The 25,067-nt window shown below is 43.4% G+C and overlaps 1 protein-coding gene and 1 pseudogene across 1 annotated transcript; one reads left to right on the top strand and one right to left on the bottom strand.

Moving 5' to 3' along the window:
- The first annotated feature begins 6,444 nt into the window (after nucleotides 1–6,444).
- On the top strand, nucleotides 6,445–16,040 carry LOC107537643 (allergen Fel d 4-like). The gene is made up of 11 exons (XM_087822558.1): nucleotides 6,445–6,571; nucleotides 6,924–7,060; nucleotides 7,791–7,864; nucleotides 8,586–8,696; nucleotides 9,025–9,126; nucleotides 9,304–9,350; nucleotides 13,393–13,529; nucleotides 14,258–14,331; nucleotides 15,012–15,122; nucleotides 15,456–15,557; nucleotides 15,928–16,040. The coding sequence occupies exons 1-11, from the start codon at nucleotides 6,476–6,478 to the stop codon at nucleotides 16,038–16,040; spliced, it is 1,104 nt and encodes a 367-aa protein (XP_087678684.1). The 5' UTR covers nucleotides 6,445–6,475.
- Nucleotides 16,041–18,877: 2,837 nt separating this feature from the next.
- On the bottom strand, nucleotides 18,878–22,949 carry LOC148091865 (large ribosomal subunit protein uL23 pseudogene; annotated as a pseudogene).
- Nucleotides 22,950–25,067: the final 2,118 nt, after the last annotated feature.

Genomic DNA, 25,067 nt, shown 5'->3' with positions numbered 1-25,067 from the left:
CCACACCAGCTGGGCAAAGAAAGGGAATTCTTGAGCTGAGCCTTGGAGGAAGGTTAATTTCAATAAGCAGAGAAGGAAGGGCTTTCCAGGAGGGATTGCAGCGTGAGCAAAAGGAGGAAGAAACTAGGTTTCTATAGAGGCTACAATGACAAGAGAGGCACCTAGTTTGGTCTTTTTCTTCATGTCCTGCTCCTGAACTTATAGGATGTGGAATGTGAAGGTTAAAAAAAACAGACCATTGTAGAAGCTCAATAAGGGCAAGAATTAGAGCTATTTTGATCAATAATATACTCAGTGCTTGGACATAGTAAGCCAATGATGACTTACTTGTTGACTGACTAACTTGATCAAAAGGAGAGAATATGATTGGATTCCATTAATTGACTACTTACTATGTGCCAGGCACTGTGCCAAGCTCTTTACATAAGTAATTCCATCAAATCCTCATACTGATGGTCCGAAACAGGCTTTCTTGGTTTTCAAATTAGGTCTAGCTTATGGCAAAATTATAGCGTGGATGATTTTTACCTTTGGGGCTCCTTGACCCTTCCATGCATGTAAATGCTTACTGAACTTTAATGAGTGGATCTAGAAGCAACAATCACTGGAATTCTTGGTTTTCTTACCTACAGGGAACCCTTGTGTTATGGCAGAAATTTCACACTAGAAAAGAAGAAAAGGGTTCTGTTTCCACCCCTGCCTCTCTCTACTCCATGTAGAGAGAGAACTCTGGACCTCTTCTGAGGAGGCTCCTTATTTCTGGATATTAGGATGGTGTGCCAGATGTAGAGATGTGTTGCTCATATCCCCCCTCTAAGACAGGGCGCATGGGCCAGCTGTGAGGAGTGCGGTTAGCCGACAGCCTCCACTGTTAACTCTATGAGATTTGCCTCAACTCTTGAGTGTTCTGGCCACAATGGCCAGAAGAATATACCTAAAGAACTAACAGTAAAGGTAGAGCAAGATCCCTACTGTACAGGACAAGGCCTGATAAGCTAGCCCAATAATCGCCGCTCCCCCTAAGTTCCTATAGAAAGAACAAACCAGTCACACTCAGCCAAGCATAACCCCATTACTCATTGTAAGACATTGTGTTTAAATCATTCCTTTTGTGTTGCTAAAGGTCCCCCCTTGTTTCCTCTACCAAAAGCTGACAGCCTGACATTATTGGAAACCCCTTTACTGCAGTGCCTTTGTGGTTACTGAGCATAAGGTGAGAGAAGAACTGAGGGTCAGGGCTGCCGTTCGGCTCTTACATGGGCGAGACGTTGCAACTGTAGCCGCTGACCAGCTAATAAAGGCTCCAAAATTCAAACACAAACTCTGGTGGTCGTCTGTTGCGGGTCACCCCAGAACATTGAGCTGAGGTACTGATCTTCTTGGGGTGGGCCTAGTCCATGACTGAGCAGGACTGTGCTCCAAGGTCCTATCCCAATCCAGGACTCTTATAACATGCTCCAGAGCTCCGGGCTGGGCTGACAAACTTTGTCAGATCTACATCTTGATCTGGCCACTCCCCTTCCCTAATCCTGCTTCCTCCTTTTTCCTATCATAAGGGTAACACCTCGATAAACCCTTTACACTCCTAAATCTGTCTCAGCATTTGCTTTCCCAAAGACCCAGCTCACACAGATGAAATGTTAGCTTCAACAACGGTGAAGGGAGTGGATATTTTAGACCTGGATTTGAGCCAGTACCAGCAGGATGTAGAAGCATTCTGGGTGCTGGGGACCCAGTCATACTTCCACTCTGGCACACGAACCAAACAAGCTTTTGCTTCTTTTTACACTAGTCTCCTCGGCACTGACTACCACTTGGTATTATATAAAATGGCTTAGTGTTGCCACTGGCTTTCTCAATTAGTGGTACATTCGATGAATCAGGACTGTGATCGAAGACAAGGTCACACAGTCCATTTTTAATCAGCCAATTAGTTTCAATCAAGTTGGTTAGAAATGGACTGTTATCTGGTCATATATGGACTCCATAAGGCCCTTACCCACACACTGAGTCATGACTTAGGACAGTCCGGTCTCAACCACCTGGCAGACTGTGACCTTTCTGCAGGCCACTTATAAAATGCCTTAAACTTGGTGTTGGGTGAGGAAGTCCTAATGTAGTTGGTAACCAAGTGCTTAACTTAAATCCATGAATGGAAGAATTTTTGCTGTTTGTTTTTGGAAGCATTTCCTAATTCATTATTAGAAGAGCAATACTAGCCTAATCACCATCCATCCCTTCAACCACCCAGTGTTTATTTACCAGGAGAGGGTTGTCACTCGCCCTTCTCTTGACCAGACTCTTGCAGCTGTCCCCATGCTCCCACACTCTTGAAAAATCTACATGCAGCTTCTTTAGTAGTAACTACCAGGTAGACACCTCTGAGGCTGTAAAGCAATACTTATTGCTATCCCACCTGCCCTCCATGTCAGAAACATCAGGCCTCAACCTGTAGGGGAATCAATAAGAGTAGGGGTTCTTGGGTTAGATAGTCTTGGGTTCAAATATGGATTTTCCCACTTACTAACTGTGTGATCTTGGTATGTTTACTTAACCTCTCTGAGTCTTAGTTCAAATCTCTGTGAAATAGGATAATAGTACCTATCACAGAAAGCTATTATGAGGGTTATATAAAATAATATTTCTAAAGCACTGAGCTAAAAGTCATTGAGTTCTTACTCTGTTTCTGAAATCATAATATTATTTTAAAATATCTGGTCCCTGAGCTGCAAAATACATCTCCATTGTTATTATTTGCCTTGGTAAGTGGATTATGGCACAATTTCATGCTTGAACAAAAATTACTTTGAATAAGACTTGTTTTCTTTGATTATCAGATTGTTTCTAAGTTCGTTGAAGGCCAAGGGGCTTAATTATAAAAGTAGCTGATGCAAATTGATTGTAATATAGCAGTTGGAATTCAACTACCACGATTGAAATGTGAGAGTATGATTTAATATTTGCTCTCTGTTCTTAAAAGATTGGTAGATACTTTGGGTCCAGGAAGCTCATGCCTGGGGTGATTCTCTACTCTTTTTCTTTTTTTTAAATATATCTTTATTGATTTCAGAGAGAGGAAAGGAAAGGGAGAGAGAGAGAGAGAGAAACATCAATGATGAGAGTCATTGATCGGCTGCCTCCTGCACGCCCCCGACTGGGGATCGAGCCCGCAACCCGGGCATGTGCCCTGACTGGGAATCGAACCCCGATCGCCTGGATCTCGGGTCGACGCTCAACCGCTGAGCCATGCCCGGCCGGGCAGATTCTCTACTCTTAACAGCAGTCACAACCATACTCATTTGGTTCCATAAAAGAGCAGGTCCGAAGGCTAGGTCTCCAGGATGGCAACAGAAGACAGGATGTATACTTGGTCTGTTACTGTGGTGCTGATTGAGTTTGGCTCATCAGAGTACTCTCTGTCCCTTGGCAGAAAAGAAGGAGTTCATTTCCTTGGCGCCCAAAGGCTGGCAGAACAACCCAACTCTCACTCATTTCTCCACAAAACCTTTTCTTTCAAGACTCCCTTCCCCTTTTCCCTCTCCACTGGACCAGAGTACACTAATGCTTGTGTCCCTTAAGTAAGATGCCACTATGGGGTGAAAAAAATTCTTCTGGCTTCATACCTGGAATTAGGTGGTCAGTCTTTACTTGAATCAAATTGTGCTTTTCCCCCTCCTTTTCTTCATTACTATTGGCTTCTCTGTTTTCCTATATAATTTTTAAAACTTTCTACCTTAAAATTAGATTGTTTTCAAATCATCCTCACACTGACCAGGGGTTTCTGGAAGGCATAGCCTCTGTCTTATTTACCTCTTTAGCCCTCAAGGTACCTGGTACAGACAGGGCTAGTATAGAGCAGGCATTTGGTAATGGTTGTAGAATTAAGTTGCATCACTATTTTTCAAAAGCCCTGTAGTAATATCATCTCTTAAAGCAAATTGCTGCATCACACACAAAATCACTCTACAATCAAAGGTTGTATCTGGGTGCCTTGCATTACACAATAAACGTATTTCCTATTGATAGGAGGCCAATTGAACTTCTGTAAATGGAATCCTTATCTCATGTACTTACATTGTCATCTGGGAGATGCTAACATCAAGGGTTACCCTTTTTAAATATTTTTTTCACCTTTCCCCATCTCTACCTTTTCCCATCTTCCCCAATAGAAAAGTCGATAATTTATTTAATTGTGGTATTTATTGGTCATCTATAAGTTGTTAGAGTATTTTTCGACTATTAATCCACAGCTCCTACCACAAATATTTAAATGCACCTCAGGAGTATTATTTAATTCCTATTGTAGGAATCCTATGGTAAAGTGAAGCATCACTTCTGATTGATTTAATATTCTTTCACCTTTGATTTTGTCTGAGTTTCCTTTTGCCAAGCCCCTACCTAGATTGCTCACAGCTCTTAGGTACTTGTGCAGGCTCGACCTTCCTGTCTCAGTGTTTGCAGGCTGCACTGACAATGCTTATACTGACCACCGAAAACTTAGGTCTGCTACATGGCAGTGAATAATCAGGATGGGGAGTGGCATTCACAACATGGGCTTCTGATCAGAGACTTCAGAATATAAATCAGGATATCACTTACCAAAAGTATTATTCCTATTTACAATTGGACTTTCTATAGGGTTCCTTCTCATAGCAAGGATACTTAGTGCTTCTGATATAAGATTGAGCGTACAATCATTCCAAAGTTGATACTATGTTTCACGTGCCACCATAAATGCAAAAATGAAAAGAAAGATGTCACCACCACAAGCAAAAAGATGCAATATGGCACTTTGGTGTGAGTGCAGAGCTAGCAGGGGTGGAGTGATGGGGTAGAGATGGCAGGCCAGCAGCAGTGCCTGCCTCTCCCCTCAGCATCCTAGCCCAGTTCATCTTGCAAACCTGGCTGCTCACAGGCGGCCAGCTATTCTTGGAGAGAATCCACTAGAAAAAATGAAGTGCACAGCCTTTGCCCCCATTTGTCAAGCTCAGTTCCTCTGTCTCAGGAGCAGGTCAGTCTACAGCTCACCTGTGGTGCCTAAAGTTAGACCGACCTCAAAATACCAATGACTAGATATCAGTTGAGCATGAAGTAGGAATGATTACACAAGGATCACACTGGATGACTTTGGAAAGCACGCCACAGATAGAATGCCACAATTCCTCAGTTCACTGCCTTGTGCCCAGCTCCTCCCATGACACTGGCCTCTTTCTGTTTTGCGGGGTGCAGAAGGGGACCATCAGCACAAGGCAGAAATGGGCGATAGTTTTTAAGAAGCCTCAGCTGGGGGCACAGGAGCCTAAATCACAACACCCCTCTCACCAGGAGTCCCCCTCCCACAAGCTCTCCACATCTCCACACCTGCCTAATGTTCAAAACTTCCCCCAAGACTCACCATACCAGGAACAATTCTCTGATTCCACCACCCTAATAGTGGCAGACATTAGTCTGAGGGTTCTACACACACCATCCCATTAAATCCCTACAGCAATCTATAGACAGGTATGATTATCCCCATGAAGAGGATGCTAAGCTCCAAGAGGTTAAATTTGTCTTCATGGCATCAAAATGACAGAGATAGCAATGAAGCCGAGGTCTACGTGACTCCAAAGCCTGTGTTCGTCAGCACTTTCTGTGTGCACCTCCCAAGCATCACCCCCTTTTCTGAGCCACAAGGGTCTGGACTTGGTCCCACTCTCTTGGGTTCCTTCACAGACTTGGAGAATGAAGTTTTTATTGAGAAAATAAATCATTTCCCCACCTTCATTGAAAGTTGCTTGAAGAAAGGAGTGACATCTTCTGCTTCTCTATTACTCTTAGGGGGTCTGTGATATAGAGTGAGGTGTATGCAGTGATTAAACATCTGTTCATTCGCTGTGCTTGAATTCGGACTAAAGGAAAAGGAATTAAAATGTGCTCAACATCAGACACCATTCTTTCAAGACATTATTCAATCCAGCCCTATACTAGTCTCCTCTATCCGAATGCTCTGTGAGAGGTCCTGTCATCTTTGGTAGAGACAGTTTCTTTTTTCTTAGGCAAGTTAGCATGGAGGACTCACCTGTTTCCACACACAGTGTGAGTGGTGGAACATGAATGGTCCACATATTCTGTTTTCCAGTTTTTTCCATTCCTGCCACCCCAATTGGCTTTTGGCTCTCACAGTTAATTCTGGTTCCCAAAGGAAGCCTTGAATGGCATCTAGTTTTTTTTTCTTCTTTTTTTGAGTTTGTGTTTTGAGAAATTTCAGGTCACTGAAATGTCAGGTCACTAAGTAGATCTAAACGATGAGACTGACAGGTGCACTCTTGGCCTCACATCAATGAATACAGATCATTCGTGAGCGGGAGGGGAAAAGGTGGACAAAAACTGGACCCAGAATGAATATAAAGACAGAGAAGCTGGGAGTGGAGCCACCATCAGGAGAAGACTCACTCCAAGTGCCTGTAGCTGAGTCAGTACCGACGTTCCCAATATGAAGCTGTTGCTGCTGTGTCTGGGGCTGACTCTGGTCTGTGCCCATCCTGGAGGGAACAATGCTGTTGTGACAAGGAACTTCGATATGTCAAAGGTAGAGTTGGGGGAGCATAGTGACTCCTGGCTTTGGGGGTAGCTTGGGGGATTCTGAAGCAAGGTGGCCCTACTGGTGGGGAAGGGGTTTCTGACATGTTAAGCAAAAGAGGTGGTTTCTGACCTTGGATAAGAGCGGTCATACCATATAGAAAGATGGCAGCACTTGGGGACCTCCGTTCTCATGGGAGGAATGTGGAAAGAGCCTTACATGTGCAGTCAACTGACCTGAGTTCTAATTCCATCTTCACATCACCGTTAGGAGTCCTGGCTCATGGGCCAGAGTTGAAGGAGACAAGTGTGGTGTCACCTCTTTTCTTTTCTTACCCAGTCATTTTACTGACTTATTGCAGATTTCAGGGGAGTGGTATTCCATTTACGTGGCCTCAGACATGAAGGAAATGATAGAAGAAAATAGTGCCATGAGGGGTTTTGTGGAATCCATCCAAGACTGGGGCAACTCTTCTGTGACATTTAAATTTCATATAAAGTAAGTGTGGCTTTTTTTACTTGGGAAAGGGAAAACAAAAGGCTGAGTGTGGTCTTGGAACACTTAACACACACACACATGAGCGTGCACATGCACCTATACACACACATTGTGGGCCTGTATCCCAAATCAGAATCACTCATCTGGCACTGATGTGGGACTGAGGAAGTTGCTGATTTTCTAGATTCAGAGATAGGAATTGGTGACAGGAATAAATTTAACTGGGAGCAGAGGTCAGTGGCAGAGAGTTTCAGAATCACAAGCCGTGGGGCAATACAGCATAGGTTAAGAGCAGGGATGGGAGGTCAACAGCCTAGCCCTCTCTCACTAGTTGCACGGCCTAGAAATGTTCTCCTTCCACCCCAGCTTCCCCTGAGGGGAAAGCGGATGACACTCACTCTCTCTCCTGGTGCTTCTTCCTGAGGACCGAGTGAGGCCATGTTTATAGGGCCCTTATCTGAGAGCTGGCACAGCTGAGCCCTCAGCTAATTCTACAGGGAAGTGGCTGCAGTCAGAGGATAGTGGGAAGTGGCGGTAGAGTAATAGTGACATCAGTGGGTGACTCATTCATAAGTAGCAAAAGAAGTGAAATCGGGTCAATAAAAGCTGTTTCAAATGTGTACCAAAAATGTTCAACACTTAAGTAGAATCAGGTACACATGTTACAGGAGGAGTGTGAGGCAGTCAACCCATCAGTATCTCCTGAGCATCAGCTCATTCTGTTTTGCAGGGTCAATGGAGAGTGTCGTGAAATGTCTGTGCTTTGTGACCAAGCAGCAAATATAGGCGTATTTAATGCTAACTGTAAGTAAATAAAAATATCTTTGTAAATGTTACTTCCAACTGCAAGAAATTGACTAACACACCATATTCTTAGGATCTTGATCAATTCCTGATCAATGTTTATTTAGGTAATAACAATGGGGCCATCTAACAGCCAATATCCTCCATTTGGGAGACCCCTATGTGTAAAAGCCATTACATGGCACAAACACCATCAGAATAAGATGGTGACTTGGTCATATGTACCACCTGCAACAAAGGAAAATGGGCAAAAACAAACAAACAAACAAAAAACATAAATTGTCAGGACACCCGCTCATCCTCCGCCTCTGCCCACTTTCTGATGATTTCCGGTGCCCATTGCCACAGCACATTGCTCGGATGGAGTGCTGGGTGTATAATGCCAGGGGCCTTATGGACGGGACAGAGACACAGAGTTGGCAGAGGTGGCCGAGGGAGGTAGGTGAGCTTCAGGGAGGATGACAGAGGGGAAGTTGCTGCTGTGGCTGAATTTTTCTAACACTAGTGGCCGATGATGAGCAGTGGAATTTCTTTCAGAAGTCAACTCTTCCCTTAGAAGTTGCCATATGAAGCCCGCAACAGACAAATGAAAGGCCTTAGCTATCACTCTGTATCTTCCAGGATATGCCCCTGAGTTTGCTCTGTGACAGAAAATCGGTAGAGTTTTACTTGCTTCCCATGGACTAAAGAAGTTCTGAGCTGTGTTCTGTTTCCTCCACAGATAATGGATTCAATAGAGTTCGCTTTATTGAAGTGGTCTACAATAAATACCTTATTTTTCAGCTCTATAATTTCAAAAATGAGCAAGCATTCCAGATGATGGAACTCATAGGTAGAGTATATTTATTCTCACGCTCATCTGAGAACAATGTAGTTCCCCCAATCTTGTCCAGGGATATCATTCCTCTCTGAAGAGAGGCGCTCACTTGGGTAATCCCTCAGGCTCAGTGATGAGAAGATGGTGAAATTTCTCATCATGCCAGAGGACAGCCTAAGATATCAAATTCTGGACAGGTTATAGGCCATCCCCACCCTCTGCCCAAGCACCAATCCCTGCCATCTTTTCCCGTCCATCCGCCTCCCAACCCCCCGCCCCCGATCCCCAGAGAGCCTCAGTGACTAAGAACCACACACAGCAGTCACTGTCACTTTCCCCACAGCCCGAAAACCAGATGTGAGTCAAAACCTCAAGGAAAGGTTTGCAAAACTTTGTAAACAAAATGGAATTGATGAGGAAAACATGGTGGACCTGACAAAATTAGGTAAGTTTAGCTATCTCTGGTATTCTCTTCCTAAATCCCCATGTTACTAGAGGAAGAAATCTAAGAGAGGGAAACACCTCCAATCAGTCTCCTCTGTCCTAAGCAGGAAAATCCTCTGGATGCTCGCTGGGAAATATGTGGGTTGGTGTTTGACTGTGCTCTGTTCTTCCTCTGCAGATCGCTGTCTCCAGGCCCGAGGGGGGCAATGTGGCCAAGGCCCCCAGGTTGGTGATGGCTCCTGGGGGGGGGGGGGGCGCGCGAGGGATCACTGCCTTCCAACACAATTAGGGGTTTATGGCCAAAGATTACAATAAAAATATTTTGGTAGGAAGCTTGAGGGAGTAACTTGATATTTGGAGTTGTGTGTCCTGTGTTCAGGACCCACTCCTTCCATGAGCTTTAGAGCCATTGGCCTAAGCAATGACAAGGAGGCCAATGATGTGGACATTACAGAGTTGCTGTGTGGATACCCTGCTGCTGAAAAGGCCTCAGTAACTGATAATGTCTTAAGCATCACCAAGACATAAAATTGGAAATAGGAAAAGAGTACTAGGGTGTGAGTATGAAACTGAAATATATTTCAGTGTCTTGTCCATCTTCCAAGGCCAAAATGTGTGGTCTCACCCTCCAGTGTTTGGTAATAATGTCTTCCTTTGATCTCTGCACGCCCTTAACTTCTGATCTGGAAAGAGAGCTGTCTGATCTTCCAGTTGTCTCCCATCTGGAAAACAGGCTCTGAATTCCCTCATCTGTGTCCTACCTCAGCGTTATGGTGGGGCTTCATTCAGAAAAGGTATGGGAAAGACTTAGCAACTATGGCTTGCATAAGGTCAGCATTTAATAAAAGGTAGCTATGGTTTTAGCCCTTCTTCCTCAATTTATCAGAGATCCTTCAAAACATTTAATACTGAGAATGGCAGAAAGCAGCCTAGGGTCCTCACTGATTCCTTCTCTTTATCATAGACTCAGTGAGGAAGGTTAAGCAATAGAAAAAACACACCAGCCATTGACTCAATTCCTCCTTCCCCGTATTCTGTCCAGTAACATAGGTTATAGAGCAGGTTGATATCTATTTCTTCACCATTTTTCTCTGTAATAAAAATTCTCTTTTCAATTCAATCTAGGAAATGATTAATGAGTTTCTGTTCTCTCTCATCAGCTTATTTAGTGCTGAGTGAATGCTTCCTCACCTGGGCTCCAGGATCTTCATTCCATGGACCCTGTATCATCCTGTGACCAGTTCTGTGACCTGATTTCCATCACTATCGTCCATGAAGGCATTATCTCTGAATCTTCAGGATCTTCTCTAATTGTCTAGATAGACTTTTCAATTCCCCCAAAATCAAAGGTTTCCTCCAAATTCCCGATTCTCTTCACCATACTCAGAAATCTACCATGAATACAACCTCCTGTATCTGATCAATAAATGATTAGTTTACAATCATGTGATTGTCTTGTGTATGTGAGAAACCTGGGGCTGATAGCAAGTGAGTGACCCCATTCCTTGGCCCTGTGCCCATAATGGTCCTTCATGGGGATAATAGTACCTGAATAGATTGCTGTAGGGATTCAGTAAAATGGTGTGTGTAGAACCCTCAGACTAATGTCTGCCACAATTAGGGTGGTGGGATCAGAGAATTGTTCCGGGTAAGGTGAGTCTTGGGAGAAGTTTTTTGTTTTTTTAAAAATATATCTTTTTTGATATCAGAGAAAGGAAAAGAGAGGAAGAGAGGAGATAGAAACATCAATGATGAGAGAGTAATTGATCGGCCGCCTTCTACACGCCCCCGACTGGGGATTGAGCCCGCAACACGGGCATGTGCCCTGATCGGGAATTGAACCCTGATTGCTTGGATCCTAGGTAGATGCTCAACCGCCGAGCCACGCCAGGCCGGGCTCGGGTGAAGTTTTGAACATTAGGCAGGTGTGGAGAGGTGGAGAGCATGTGGGAAGGGGACTCCTGGTGAGAGGATTGTTTTGATTTAGGCTCCTGTGCCCCCAGCTGAGGCTTCTTAAAAACTATCGCCCATTTCTGCCTTGTCGTAATGGTCCCCTTCTGCACCCCGCAAAACAGGAAAAGGCCAGTGTCATGGGAGGAGCTGGGCACAAGGCAGTGAACTGAGGAATTGTGGCATTCTATCTGTGGCCTGCTTTCCAAAGTCATCCAGTGTGATCCTTGTGTAATCCTTCCTACTTCATGCTCAACTGATATCTAGTCATTGGTATTTTGAGGTCGATCTAACTTTAGGCACCACGGGTGAGCTGTAGACTGACCTGCTCCTGAGACAGAGGAACTGAGCTTGACAAATGGGGGCAAAGGCTGTGCACTTCATTTTTTCTAGTGGATTCTCTCCAAGAATAGCTGGCCGCCTGTGAGCAGCCAGGTTTGCAAGATGAACTGGGCTAGGATGCTGAGGGGAGAGGCAGGCACTGCTGCTGGCCTGCCATCTCTACCCCATCACTCCACCCCTGCTAGCTCTGCACCCACATCTGAGCGCCGCCTTGAAACTGCCTGCTTCTGGGCTCTCCCACTGTGTGCCCCAGGAGAAAACCAGAAATGTAGGCATATGCCACAGAATGTTTTCTTAGTATTTTAGTGTTTTGTACTCAAGTACTGGTGGAATGTTTGTATCTCTGAACATGAGGTTTTTGGCAGTTGTTTGGGAAAAACTTATGTTTACATTTTAAAATTGCAATGCACCATTTTTCACATTTCTCTCACCAGGAATTCCCATCCCACATGCTCTCCACATCTCCACAGCTGCTTCAAGTTCAAGAATTGCCCCATGTCCCGAATCTCTGCAGCAATCTATAGATAGGTACGATTAGCCCCATGAATAAGATACTAAGCTCCAAAATGTTAAATTTGTCCTCATGGCTTCACAATGACAGATAGGAATGAAGCCCAGGTCTACATGATTCCAAAGCCTCTGTTTTTTAGCACTTTCTATGTGATGTCACCTCCCCAGCATCACCCCCTTTTCTGACCCACAAGGGTCTGGACATGGTCCCACTCTGTTGGGTTACTTCATAGACTTGGAGAATAAAGTTTTTCTTGAGAAAGGAAAGCATTTCCATAGCTTCATTGAAAGTTGCTTGAAGAAAAGGGTGACATCTACCACTTCTCTATTTCTCTTAGGGGGTCTGTGGTATATAGGGAGGTATATGTAGTGATTAAACATCTGTTCATTCACTGTTGTTGAATTCGGACTAAAGGAAAAGGAATTAAAATGTGCTCAATACCAGACACCATTCTTTCAAGACATTATTTAATCCAGCCCTATTCTAGTCTCCTCTATGTGAACTCTCTGTGAGAGGTCCTGTCATCTTTGGTAGAGACAGTTTCTTTGTTTCTTAGGCAAGTTAACCTGGAGTAACTGTTACATCACCACCAGGAGTCCTCTTTCCACACACAGAGTGATTGGTGGAACATGGATGGTCCACACATTCTATTTGTAAGTTCTACTCCATTCTTGCCACATAATTCGCTTTCTGATCTCACAATTAACTCTGGTTCCCATCAGTAGCCTTGTATGGCATCTGCTATTTTTTTCTTGACTGAGTGTTTTGAGTAATTTCAGGTCACTCAGTATTTCTAAAAGGGATGAGATTGACAGGAACAATCTTGGTCATACAACAGTGAGTACAGACTGTTCGTGAGCAGGAGGTGAAAAGGTGGACAAAAAACTGGACCCAGAATAAATATAAGGACAGAGAAGCTGGGAGTGGGAGCCACCATCAGGGAAAACTCACTCCAAGTGCCTGTAGCTGAGTCAGTAGCATCCTTCCCAGTATGAAGCTGCTGCTGCTCCTGTGTCTGAGGCTGACTCTGGTCTGTGCTCATCATGAAGGAAACAATGCTGTTGTGACAACCAACTTCGATATGTCAAAGGTAGAGTCGGGCCTTTATTCTAAGGTAGAATATAGGGACTTCTGACCTCGAGGGTAGCTTGGAGGATTCCCCAGCAAGGTGGCCCTATTGGAGGGCAAAACATATTTGACATGTTAAGCAAAGGAGGTGGTGTCTGACCTTGTACTAAGAGCAGTCATACCATGTAGAAAGGTGACAACTCTTGGGGACCTCCATTCTCACTGGGGGGCAGTGGAAAGAGTCTTACATGTGCAGTCAAATGACCTGAGATCTAATTCCATCTTCATATCATTACTAGAGGTCCTGGCTCATGGGCCAAATTTCAAGGAGACAAGGGTGTGTGTGGTATCTCCTCTCCTCTTTTCTTACACAGTCATTTTACTGTCTTATTGTAGATATCAGGGGAGTGGTATTCCGTTCTCTTTGCCACAGACATGAAGGAAAAGATGGAAGGAAATGATAGCATGAAAGTGTTTGTGAATTCCATCCAAGTCTTGAAAAACTGTTCTTTGTTGCTTAAATATCATAGAAAGTAAGTATGACTTTTTTTATTTGGGAAGAAAACCCCAGAAGGCTATGCATGGTTTTGGAGCTCTACACACACACACACACACACACACACACACACACACACACACACACACACGCATGTGGGCCTGTGTCCAAAACCAGTGTCACTTCTCAGGCACTGATTCATGACATGATTAACCTGAAGCATTTCTAGATTCAGAGATAAGAATTGGTGACAGGAATAAATTTAAATAGGAGCAGAGAGGTAAGTGGCAGAGAATCACAAGCCGTGGGCAATACAGCATAGGTTAAGAGCAGGGATGGGAGGTCAACAGCCTAGCCCTCTCTCACTAGCTGCACGGCCTAGAAATGTTCTCCTTCCACCCCAGCTTCCCCTGGGGGGAAAGCGGATGACACTCACCCTCTCTCCTGGTGCTTCTTCCTGAGGACCGAGTGAGGCCATGTTTATAGGGCCCTTATCTGAGAGCTGGCACAGCTGAGCCCTCAGCTAATTCTACAGGGAAGTGGCTGCAGTCAGAGGGTAGTGGGAAGTGGCGGTAGAGTAATAGTGACATCAGTGGGTGACTCATTCATAAGTAGCAAAAGAAGTGAAATCGGGTCAATAAAAGCTGTTTCAAATGTGTACCAAAAATGTTCAGCACTTAAGTAGAATCAGGTACACATGTTAAAGGAGTGTGAGGGAGTCAACCCATCAAAATCTCTTGGGCATAAGCCTATTCTGTTTTGCAGGGCCAATGGAGAGTGTACTGAAATTTCTTTCATTTGTAACAAAACAGAAGAAGTGGGTGTATGTCGTGCTGAGTGTAAGTATAAATAAAAAAGTATTTATAAATTCTATTCCCAACTTCAATAAGTTTATTAAATTTTCAATATCCTTAGGATCTTGATTAGTTTCATAACAATGCTTATTTAGGGGATATAAATGAGGTCAATATCCTCCATTTGGGTGATCCCTGTGTCTAAAAACCAACACATGGCACATAATATGATCAGATTAAGATGGTGACTTGGTCATATGACCCACCTGCAACAAAGGAAAATGGACACACATAAAAGGAAATTTTTTCGATAACTTCTGATTCCCTGCTCACTCTGATGATATATGGTGGCCACTACCACAGCACATTGCTCGGCTAGAGTGTTGGGTATATAACACCAGTGGGGCTTATAGACAGGACAGAGACACAGAATTGGCAGAGGTGGCCGAGGGAGGGAGGTGAGCCTCACGGAGGATAATAGAAGGTAAGTTGCAGCAGTGTCTGAATTTTCTGCCACTAGCAATCAATGTACCACTGCTTGTCAATTCTACCCTTAGAAGTCACCAGATGAAGCCTAGGGAGATAGAATGAAAGAATTTAGGTACCACTCCTCATCTCTCTGGGACATACACATGAATTTGCTCCATGAAAGATTATAGGTAAAGAGTTTCTCTTGCTTCTCATGGACTACAGAAGTTCTGAGCTGTATTCTGTTTTTACCACAGATAATGGATGCAATAAATTTCACATAATTGAAGTGGTCTATAATCACTACCTTATTGCTCATATCTTGAATCGCAAGAATGACAAAGAAACTCAAGTGATGGAGCTCTATGGTAGAGTATTTCATGTGGACACTCACCTTGGAGGGGGCTGGAGACAAAATGATTCCCCCAGTCCTACCCTGGGATGTCATTCCTCCTCTGAAGAGAGGCGCTACTTGGGTAATCCCTCAGGCTCGGTGATGGGAAGATGATGAAATTTCTCATCATGCCAGAGGATAACCTAAGATGTCAAATTCAGGACAGGTTATAGCCCATCCCTACCTTCTGCCCAAGCACCAATCCCTGCTATCCATTTCCCATCCATCTGCACACCCCACTCTGGCCCCCAAGAGCCTCAAAGACCAAGACACGGAGTCAGAGCAGTTATTGTCATTCTTCCCACAGCTCGAAACTCAGATGTGAATCTAAAACTGAAGGAAAGGTTTCGGGAACTTTGCCAAATAAATGGAATTGCTAAGGAAAACATATTGGACCTGACAAAATTCGGTAAGTTTAGCTACCTCAGATTCTCTCTTCCTCAATTTCCATGCCACTGAATGGAGAAATCGAAGAGAAGGTAATACCTCCAATCAGTCCCCTCTGTCCTAACCTGGGAAATCCTTTGGTTGCTCTCTGGGAAACAAATGGGTTGGTGTTTGTACTCTGTTCTTCCTCTGCAGATCGCTGTCTCCAGGCCCGAGGGAGCCAATGTGGCCAAGGCCTCCAGGTTGGTGATGTTGGCTGGAGAAGGGTTGGTTCAGGGATAACTACATTTTAACGCCATTATGGGTTATGTCCAAAGATTGCAATAAACATTGTTTGGTAAGGGAGCTTGAGGGATGAGCTTGAAATTTGGAGTTGTGTGTCCTGTGTTCAGGACTCACTCCTATGAGCTTTAGAGCCATTGGCCTAAGCAGTGACAAGGAGGCCAATGATGTAGACCTCACAGAGTTGCTGTGCAGATACCCTGCTGGTGGAAAGGTCTTGTAATTGATAATGCCCTGAAAAATCATTAAGACTTGAATTTTGAAATAGAAAAAGAGTACTAGGGTGTGAGTATGAACTGAAATACATTTCAGTGTTTTTTCCATCTTCCAAGGTCAAAATATGTGGCCTTACCCTTCAATGTTTGGTAATAATGTCTCCCTTTGATCTCTGCACGCCCTTAACTTCTGATCTGGAAAGAGGGCTGTCTGGCCTTCTAGTTGTCTCCCACCTGGAAAGGAGGCTCTCAGTTCCCTCATCTGTGTCCTACCTCAGCTTTATTGTGGGACTTCATTCAGGAAGTATACGGGACAGTGTTGGCAACTATGACTTGCATAAGATCAGCATTTAATAAACGGTAGCTATGGTTTTATCCATTCTTTCTCAATTTATTAGAGATTCCTCAAAGCATTCAATACTGAAAATGGCAGAAAGCAGCCTAGGGTCCTTATTGATTCCTCTCTCTTTATCATAGACTCAGTGAGGGAAGCTTAGGCAATAGGAAAAACACACTAGCCATTGACTCAATGCCCTCCTTCCCCCTATTCTGGCCAGTAACATAGGTTATAGAGCAGGTTGATATCTATTTCTTCACCATTTTTCTCTGCAATAAAAATTCTTTTCAATTCAATCTAGGAAATGATTAATGAGTTTCTGTTCTCTCTCATCTGCTTATTTAGTGCTGAATAAATGCTTCCTCACCTGGGCTCCAGGATCTTCATTCCATGGACCCCGTGTCATCCTGTGACCAATTCTGTGACCTGATTTCCATTACTATTGTCCATGAAGGCATTACTCTGAATCTTCAGGATCTTCTCTAATTGTCTAGACAGACTCATCAATTCACCAAAAACCAAAGGTTTCCTCCAAATTCCTGATTCTCTTCACCATACCCAGAACTCTACTATGAATAAGACCTCCTGAACCTGGTCAATAAATTATTAGTCTTGCAATCTTGTGATCGTCTTGTGTATGTGAGAGACAGGTGGATGACAGTAAGGGAATGAGTGGATTCTTTGGCCCTGTACCCATAATGGTCCTCTAGCTTCTCTAATACTCCCCTGAGATTCAGGATTCTCTCTCCCCTGCAGTAATTCTCTGTCCCTGTGATGCTGCTTGCCCTTTTGTTAGCCTATTTCTTAGTGATCTGATAAAGCGAACTATGAGACTCGCCCCACAATTTCCTTATCCCTGAATTCTGTTTCTCAAGGGGTACTGAGAGACAGATGCTGTTGAGGCTGATACAACCTTACCATGCTTCAGGACAAGTATCCACATCCCAGCTTCCCTTCATTATTCACTCTATGACACAGTCAGCGTCCTTTCATGCTCTGGGAAAAACCAGTGCTGTTATCTGCTATGACCATGTAAAGTGAGGTGCCAGGAAATGTGAGCAATAGCTACCTTTAGCTATCTGTACTTGGTATAGTAAGGAGGCATCACGGAGGCTAAAGTTCTTTTTGGGGGGAGCTATGGGCTTTGGAAAAAGGGAAATTAAAGTTCTTCCTCCACATATAACCCTTTCCTTACATCAGATGATAAAAACCATGTCAGATTTCCACGTGGTGCTGGAACAGAGCAACATGGGTTTTGGGTTGTCATGCAGAAATAATGTTTCATTATGAACATAAGTTTAACAACAGAAGGCTTCCTGGGATCTGAGGTTTCCCAAATCTTACTTTGCATCCTTGTCAGAAGTATAAGTTAGGTTCAGGCTTACATCTCTGGACTTAGGCACTTGGCCTTATTTGCTGACACATGACAAAAGGGTATGAAGAAAGCCAACCAGTCATGCTGGGTCCTGTCATTTTTGAAAGTTGTCATTTAAAGGACAGAATAGCTAATGCCTAGAGAGCATGGCCTGGAAGATCCTTAGGAATGTTAGGAATATTAACAACCAGAATGATCAATGCAAGGAGGACCACTTTGATGGTGGGAGATGGCTGGCTGTGTCACATGTCAGGAAACTACAGCCTAGAGAGGCAAACAAAGAACCTCAGTTGCCCCTGGGTCAAGCTGGCAGCTTGAATTCACTCTGAAACCTACTGCTTAATTCCAAACCTTTTCTGCAAATGAAGCATGAAATGTTGAAAACACTCAAAAGCAAGGAGTGAAGATATCTGTAGATCAGAAACATAACAGAGAGGTCATTTTCGAAAGAAAATGAAAAAGAAATGAGATGAAAGTTATGGTGGAATTGGCCATCAGCAGGAGCCATGTTACTGTTTGTTGGTGCTACTGTAATCAATGACTGGAGAGCCAAGCTTATAGCCTAGTCCTACTGGAGATTTTCCACCATGATTTTATTTATTTATTTATTTATTTATTTATTTATTTATTTATTTATTTATTTATAAATGTTTTTATTGATTTCAGAGAGGAAAGGAGAAGGAAAGAGAGAGTCCCAAGCAAGAAGAACCCAAAGAGGCGCACACCCAGACACATCATAATTAAAATGCCAAAAATTCAAGGCAAAGAGAGAATCTTAAAGGCAGCTAAGGAAAAGCAATCTGTTACTTATGTACAAAGAAGCTCCCATAAGGCTGACAGCTAACTGTTCCCAGGTGTGATAGACAGACAGGTAACCACCTTTCCAGGTCACCCAGAACTTCCTTGGCACACATCTATTCCCCCAGCAATCAGAGGGGTACAGACTTGAAGAATGTAAAACTACAAAGCTGTATAAATGGCATGCCTATATTATCTAGTCTTTCCTTTACTCCTTGCCTGCTAAATAATAACCAGATTATTGCAGTGCTATCACTACAACCACTTTGTTTGTTTTACTGTGTAAAATTTTTAAGTTCAGAATTATCCAGCTGGACAGTTTAGATGCTCTTAATTTAGTTGCCAATGTCCAAAGCATCATAGTTGGGAGACAGGCGAACATATGCCCCTTTTCTCCATCAGGCCTGATGAGGGTGTTGACCTTGGACACGTCACTATCATAGAGCTTCTTCACAGCCTTTTTGATCTGGTGCTTATTGGCCTTGACATGCACAGTGAACACAAGTGTACCATTGTCCTCTGTCTTCTTCATGGTTGTCTTGGTAGTCAGGGGGAACTAGATGATGGTGTAGTGGTGGAGTTTGTTTCTCATGGGGCTGCTCTTCCAAGGATATTGATGCTGCCTTCATATTGGAGCTGCAGTGTCTTTGGCCATAGAAGGTAGATGACAGGCAGATCTTCGCTGTTTTGTGACTGTGGCTGCCTGTCAGCACTGCTTTCTTTGCCTTCAAAACCTTTGTTTTGGCTTTGGCTTGGGCTGTGGTAGGGGAAGGGGCTTTCTTCTTTGCTATGGGCTCATCTTTGTGAAAGGCTGTTTGTTTTTCTTAACCATTAGTTATTATCATGAGTATTTGCTGGTATCGGGAAATGCTTCTGATTTTTGTAAGTTGATGTCTCTAGCAACAGTGATGAAATTTTTTATAGTTATAATGAAATTATTTCCAAAACTTGTGGATTCTGTTGGTTTTATAAGTTATAGTCCTATTATCATCAATAACCTTAATGTGTCTAGACCTTCTAATATTTACATTTTTCTTTCTCTTTTTTTCTGTTCTTATAACTTTAGCCAGAACTTCCTAGGGAACTTAAACTTTGAAACCATGTTTTCTATACCAGAAGTTGATATTTAACTATGGCTCACAGGCCAAATCCCACACACTGACTGTTTTTGTATTGCCTGCCAGTCAAGACATTTACAATCAATGCAATATCAGGAACACTATTTTCAACTCCAATGAAGCAGGTTTCCAAAAATTTTATGCTAAAATAGAATCCAATTCTATCACTAATAGGTCTGTATTAAAAAAAAAATTATACTCAATGCTTAATTGTGAATTTCATCAAAAACTGTGGAAATGTATTTTCCTTATTATTATATTAGTACCTATGTAATATCTTTGATTTTGCCTCTTGGCCTGCAGGACCTAAAATGTTTTCTATGTGGCCCCATTAGAGAAAAGTGTGCTGACCCTTCTCTGTACTATGGCCTCTCCCCTGACTGATATTTGTTGTAGTTATTTGTGCTGCATTGTCCCCAAATACACATTTTTGTCAAATTGAACCCCTCAGAGACCCTTCAATAAAATGGCCATTAATGTATCTAATCATCAGTTCAAGGAGCTATTTTTCAGTTATCCTCTTACTGACTTAATGACTTAAAGCTGAATGTAGGAAATGCAGATACATGTCAAATAAGCTTACAGAGTAAATGTCAAACTAGGACATCCTGAGGTTATTTGTGGTTCCAAGTGTAACCATGAAGGCTCTAGATCTTTCTTCCTGGTTTAGGGGACCCTGACATCTGAGTATCTGGTCCCAGGACAGCTTTTAGTTGACACTGTCTGCAACTGGAGGCAGGTCCATCAAGATACCAGGGGTTGTCTTTAAAAGTTAGCTATTTTGAAACAAAGTTTTGCTGCCTACAAAACAGTTATGATGGCTTTGTTTCATTACCAGAATAATAGAGGATTGCTGGTTGGCCACTTTGTAAAAAACCCACAAGGGACTGGAAGTTGGCTTGCTAAGGAGAGCCTGGCTCAGAGAGAAGCCCTGGCAGCAGCACTGACCGCCACGACCCTGCTGCCAGGATTCCCACAGCCACCTTCAGCTTCCCAGGTTTCTGTTAATCCTGAATCATTTCGCACACAATGTTCCTCACACACCCAGGAGCACTCCCGTCTCTGGAGCCTTTGTGTGAAATGCTCCATCCCCAGATATCTGCGTGAGCTAACCCCTCACAACATTGTGGTCTTTGTGTGTCACCTGACACTGAGGTCTCCCCTGAACCCCAAGGATTAAGTAGTGCTCTTTCCCCACCTTCCTGGTCTGGCCTCTCATACTGATTTGTAAACAGCCTGCACCCACCTGCTGGACGGTAAGTGCAAAGAAGTCAAAGCTGATTTTGGGCACTGCAATAGCCAACAGCTGAAACAGTGTTTAGCTCCAGGACACAGGTACTCCGTGACTACACAGATTGTGAAAAATGGTGTATTGCACTTTTAAAATGTAAAAATAAGTTGATTCCAAACAACTGCCAAAAACCTTATGTTGAAAGATACAAATATTCCACCAATATTTGGGTATAAAAAAACTAAAAGACTGGGAAAACAGTCTGTGGCACACGCCTACATTTCTGGTAGCCTCCTGGGGCACACAGTGGGAGTGCCCAGAAGCAGACACTTTCAAAGTGGCGCTCAGATGTGGGTGCAGAGTTAGCAGGGGTGGAGGGATGGCATAAGGATGGCGAGGCAGCAACAGTAGCTGCCTCTCCCCTCAGCATCCTAGCCCAGTTGATCTTGCAAACCTGGTTTCTCATAGGCGGCCCTCTATTCTTGGAAAGAATCCACTAGAAAAAATGAAGTCACAGCCTTTGCCCCCATTTGTCAAGCTCAGTTCTTCTAAATCAGGGCCAGGAGAGCCTGCAGCCTGCCCATGGTGCCTAAAGTTAGGTAGACCTAAAAATACCAATGACTGGATATCAGTTGAGCATGAGGTAGGAATGATCACACAAGTATCCCTCTCAGATGACTTTGGAAATCAGGCCACAGATAGAATGCCACAATTCCTCAGTTCACTGCCTGTTTACTTCCTCCCAAGATACTGGCCTCTTTCTGTTCTGGAGGAGTACCTAAGACGACTGTTAGCACGAAACAGAAATGAGCCACAGCTTTTAAAAGCCCCAGCTGGTGGCAAGGAACCTAAATCACAACATTCCTCTCATCAGGAATCCCCAGCCCACATGCTCTCCACATCTCCACAACTGCCTAACGTTCAAGACCTACCCCAAGACTCACCTTACCAGGAATAATTCTCTGATCCACCAGCCTAATTGTGCCACACATTAGTCTGAGGGTTCTACATACACCATCCCATTAAAACCCTATGGCAATGTATTCAGATACGATTATCCCCATGAAGAGGACACTAAGGCTCCAAGAGGTTAAATTTGTCCTCATGACTTCAGAATGACAGAGATAGGAATGAGGCCCAGGTCTACATGACTCCAAAGCCTGTGTTCTCGAGCACTTTCTACATGATGCCACCTTTCCAGCATCACCCCCTTTTCTGACCCACAGGGGTCTTGACCTGGTCCCACTCTGTTGGGTTCCTTCATAGACTTGGAGAATAAAGTTTTTCTTGAGAAAAGAAAGCATTTTCCCACCTTCATTAAAAGTTGCTTGAAGAAAGGGGTGCCATCTACTGCTTCTCTATTTCTCTTAGGGGGGTCTGTGGTATATAGGGAGGTATATGTAGTGATTAAACATCTGTTCATTCACTGTGGTTGAATTCAGACAATAAGGTAAAGGAATTAAAATGTGCTCAACACCAGACACCATTCTTTCAAGACATTATTTAATCCAACCCTATTCTATTCTCCTCTATCTGAATGCTTTGTGAGAGGTCCTGTCATCTTTGGTGGAGACAGTTTCTTTGTTTCTTAGGCAAGTTAACAGGGAGTAACTCACCTTTTTCCACGCACCATGTGAGTGGCGGAACATGGATTTTCCAAACATTCTATTAGTGAGATCTACTTCATTCCTGCCACAAATAATTGGCTTTCTGATATCACAATTAACTTTGGTTCCAAAGACAGCCTTGTATGGCATCCACTGTTTTTCTTTTTGAGAGTGTGTTTTGAGTACTTTCAGGTCACTCAGTATTTCTAAAAGAGATGAGATTGAGAGGAACAATCTTGGTTCTACATCAGTGAATACAAACCATTCGTGAGCGGGAGGCAAAAAGGTGGACAAAAAACTGGACCCAGAATAAATATAAAGACAGAGAAGCTAGGAGTGGAGCCACCATCAGGGAAAATTCACTCCAAGTTCCTGTAGATGAGTCAGTACCATCCTTCCCAATATGAAGCAGCTGTTGCTGTGTCTGGGACTGATTCTGCTCTGTGCCCATCATGAAGGAAACAAAAATGTTGTGACAAAGAACTTCAATATGTCAAAGGTAGAGTTGGGCCTGTATTCAAAGATAGAACATAGGGACTTTGGACTTTGAGGGTGGTTTGGAGGATTCTGAAACAAGATGGCCCTACTGGAGGGAAAGAGGTATTTGACATGTTGGGCAAAGGAGGTGGTTTCTGATCTTGGACACAGAGTACATGTAGCATGTGGAAATAAGACAACACTTGGGGACCTCCATTCTCACTGGAGGAATGTGAAAGAACCTTACATGTGGAATCAATTAACCTGAGTCTAATTCAATCTTCACATTACCACTAGGAGCCACGGCCCATGGGCCAGAGTTGAAGGAGACGAGGGTGTGTGTGATATCTCCTTTCTCCTCTTTTCTTACCCAGTCATTTTACTGATTTATTGCAGATTTCAGGGGAGTGGTATTCTGTTCTCTTGGCCTCAGACATGAAGGAAAAGATAGAAGGAAATGGTAGCATGAGAATTTTTGTGAATTCCATCCAAGTCTTGCACAACTGTTCTTTGTCACTTAAATTTCATAAAAAGTAAGTATGACTTTTTTTACTTGGGAAGAAAACCCCAGAAGCCTGAGCATGGTTTTGGAGCTCTATACACAAACACAACACAAACACATGAACACACACATGCATGTGGGCCTGTACCCAAAATCAGAGTCACTCATCAGGCACGAACCCACACCATGATGAACTGGAAACTTTTCTAGATACAGAGAGAATTGGTGACAGGAATAAATTTAACTGGGAGCAGAGGAAAGTGGCAGAGATTTTCAGAATCACAAGCCGTGGGGCAATACAGCATAGGTTAAGAGCAGGGATGGAAGATCAACAGCCTAGCCCTCTCTCACTAGTTGCACGGCCTAGAAATGTTCTCCTTCCACCCCAGCTTCCCCTGAAGGGAAAGTGGATGATACTCACTCTCTCTCCTGGTGCTTTTTCCTGAGGACCGAGTGAGGCCATGTTTATAGGGCCCTTATCTGAGAGCTGGCACAGCTGAGCCCTCAGCTAATTCTACAGGGAAGTGGCTGCAGTCAGAGGATAGTGGGAAGTGGCGGTAGAGTAATAGTGACATCAGTGGGTGACTCATTCATAAGTAGCAAATGAAGTGAAATCAGGTCAATAAAAGCTGTTTCAAATGTGTACAAAAGATGTTCAACAGTTAAGTAGAATCAGGTACACATGGTACAGGAGGAGTGTGAGGGAGTCAACCCATCAATATCTCTTGAGCATCAGCTCATTCTGTTTTGCAGGGTCAATGGAGAGTGTACTGAAATTTCTTTAATTTGTGACAAAACCGAAGAAGAGGATGTATGTAGTATGGACTGTAAGTATAAATAAAAAACTATTTGTAAATTCTATTCCCAACTTCAATAAATTTACTAAATTTTAATATCCTTAGGATCTTGATCAGTTCCATAGCAATGTTTATTTAGGTGATATAAATGAGGTCATCTAATAGCCAATATCTTCCATTTGGGAGAACCCTATGTATAAAAACCAATACATGGCACATAACACCATCAGAATAAGATGACTACTTGGTCGTATGTACCAATTGCAACAAAAGAAAATGGACTCAGATAAAAGGAAATTTTTTCAATAACTTCTGATTCCCTGCTCACTCTGATGATATTTGGTGGCCACTACCACAGTACATTGCTTGGTTAGAGTGCTGGGTATATATTGCCAGTGGGGCTTATAGACAGGACAGACACACAGAGTTGGCAGAGGTGGCCGAGGGAGGTAGGTGAGCCTCAGGAAGGATAATAGAAGGTTAGTTGCAGCTGTGGCTGAACTCTCTGCCACAAGCAATCAATGGGCCTCAGCTTGTCAAATCTACCCTCAGAAGTCACCAGATGAAGCCTAGGGAGATAGAATGGAAGACATTAGGTACAACTCTTCATCTCTCCAAGACATGCACTTGAATTTGCTCCATGAAAGATTATAGGTAAAGAGTTTCACTTGCTTCCAATGGACTACAGAAGTTCTGAGCTGTGTTTTGTTTCTTCCACAGATGACGGATGCAATAAATTTCAAATAATTGAAGCAGTCTATTGTCAGTATCTTATTGTTCATGTCTTGAATTC

Source organism: Miniopterus natalensis, chromosome 12, assembly GCF_054644295.1.
Source record: "Miniopterus natalensis isolate mMinNat1 chromosome 12, mMinNat1.hap1, whole genome shotgun sequence".
NCBI lineage: Eukaryota > Metazoa > Chordata > Mammalia > Chiroptera > Miniopteridae > Miniopterus > Miniopterus natalensis.
The sequence above is the reverse complement of the archived record's forward strand: the minus strand, read 5'-3'. Positions and strand labels throughout refer to the sequence as shown.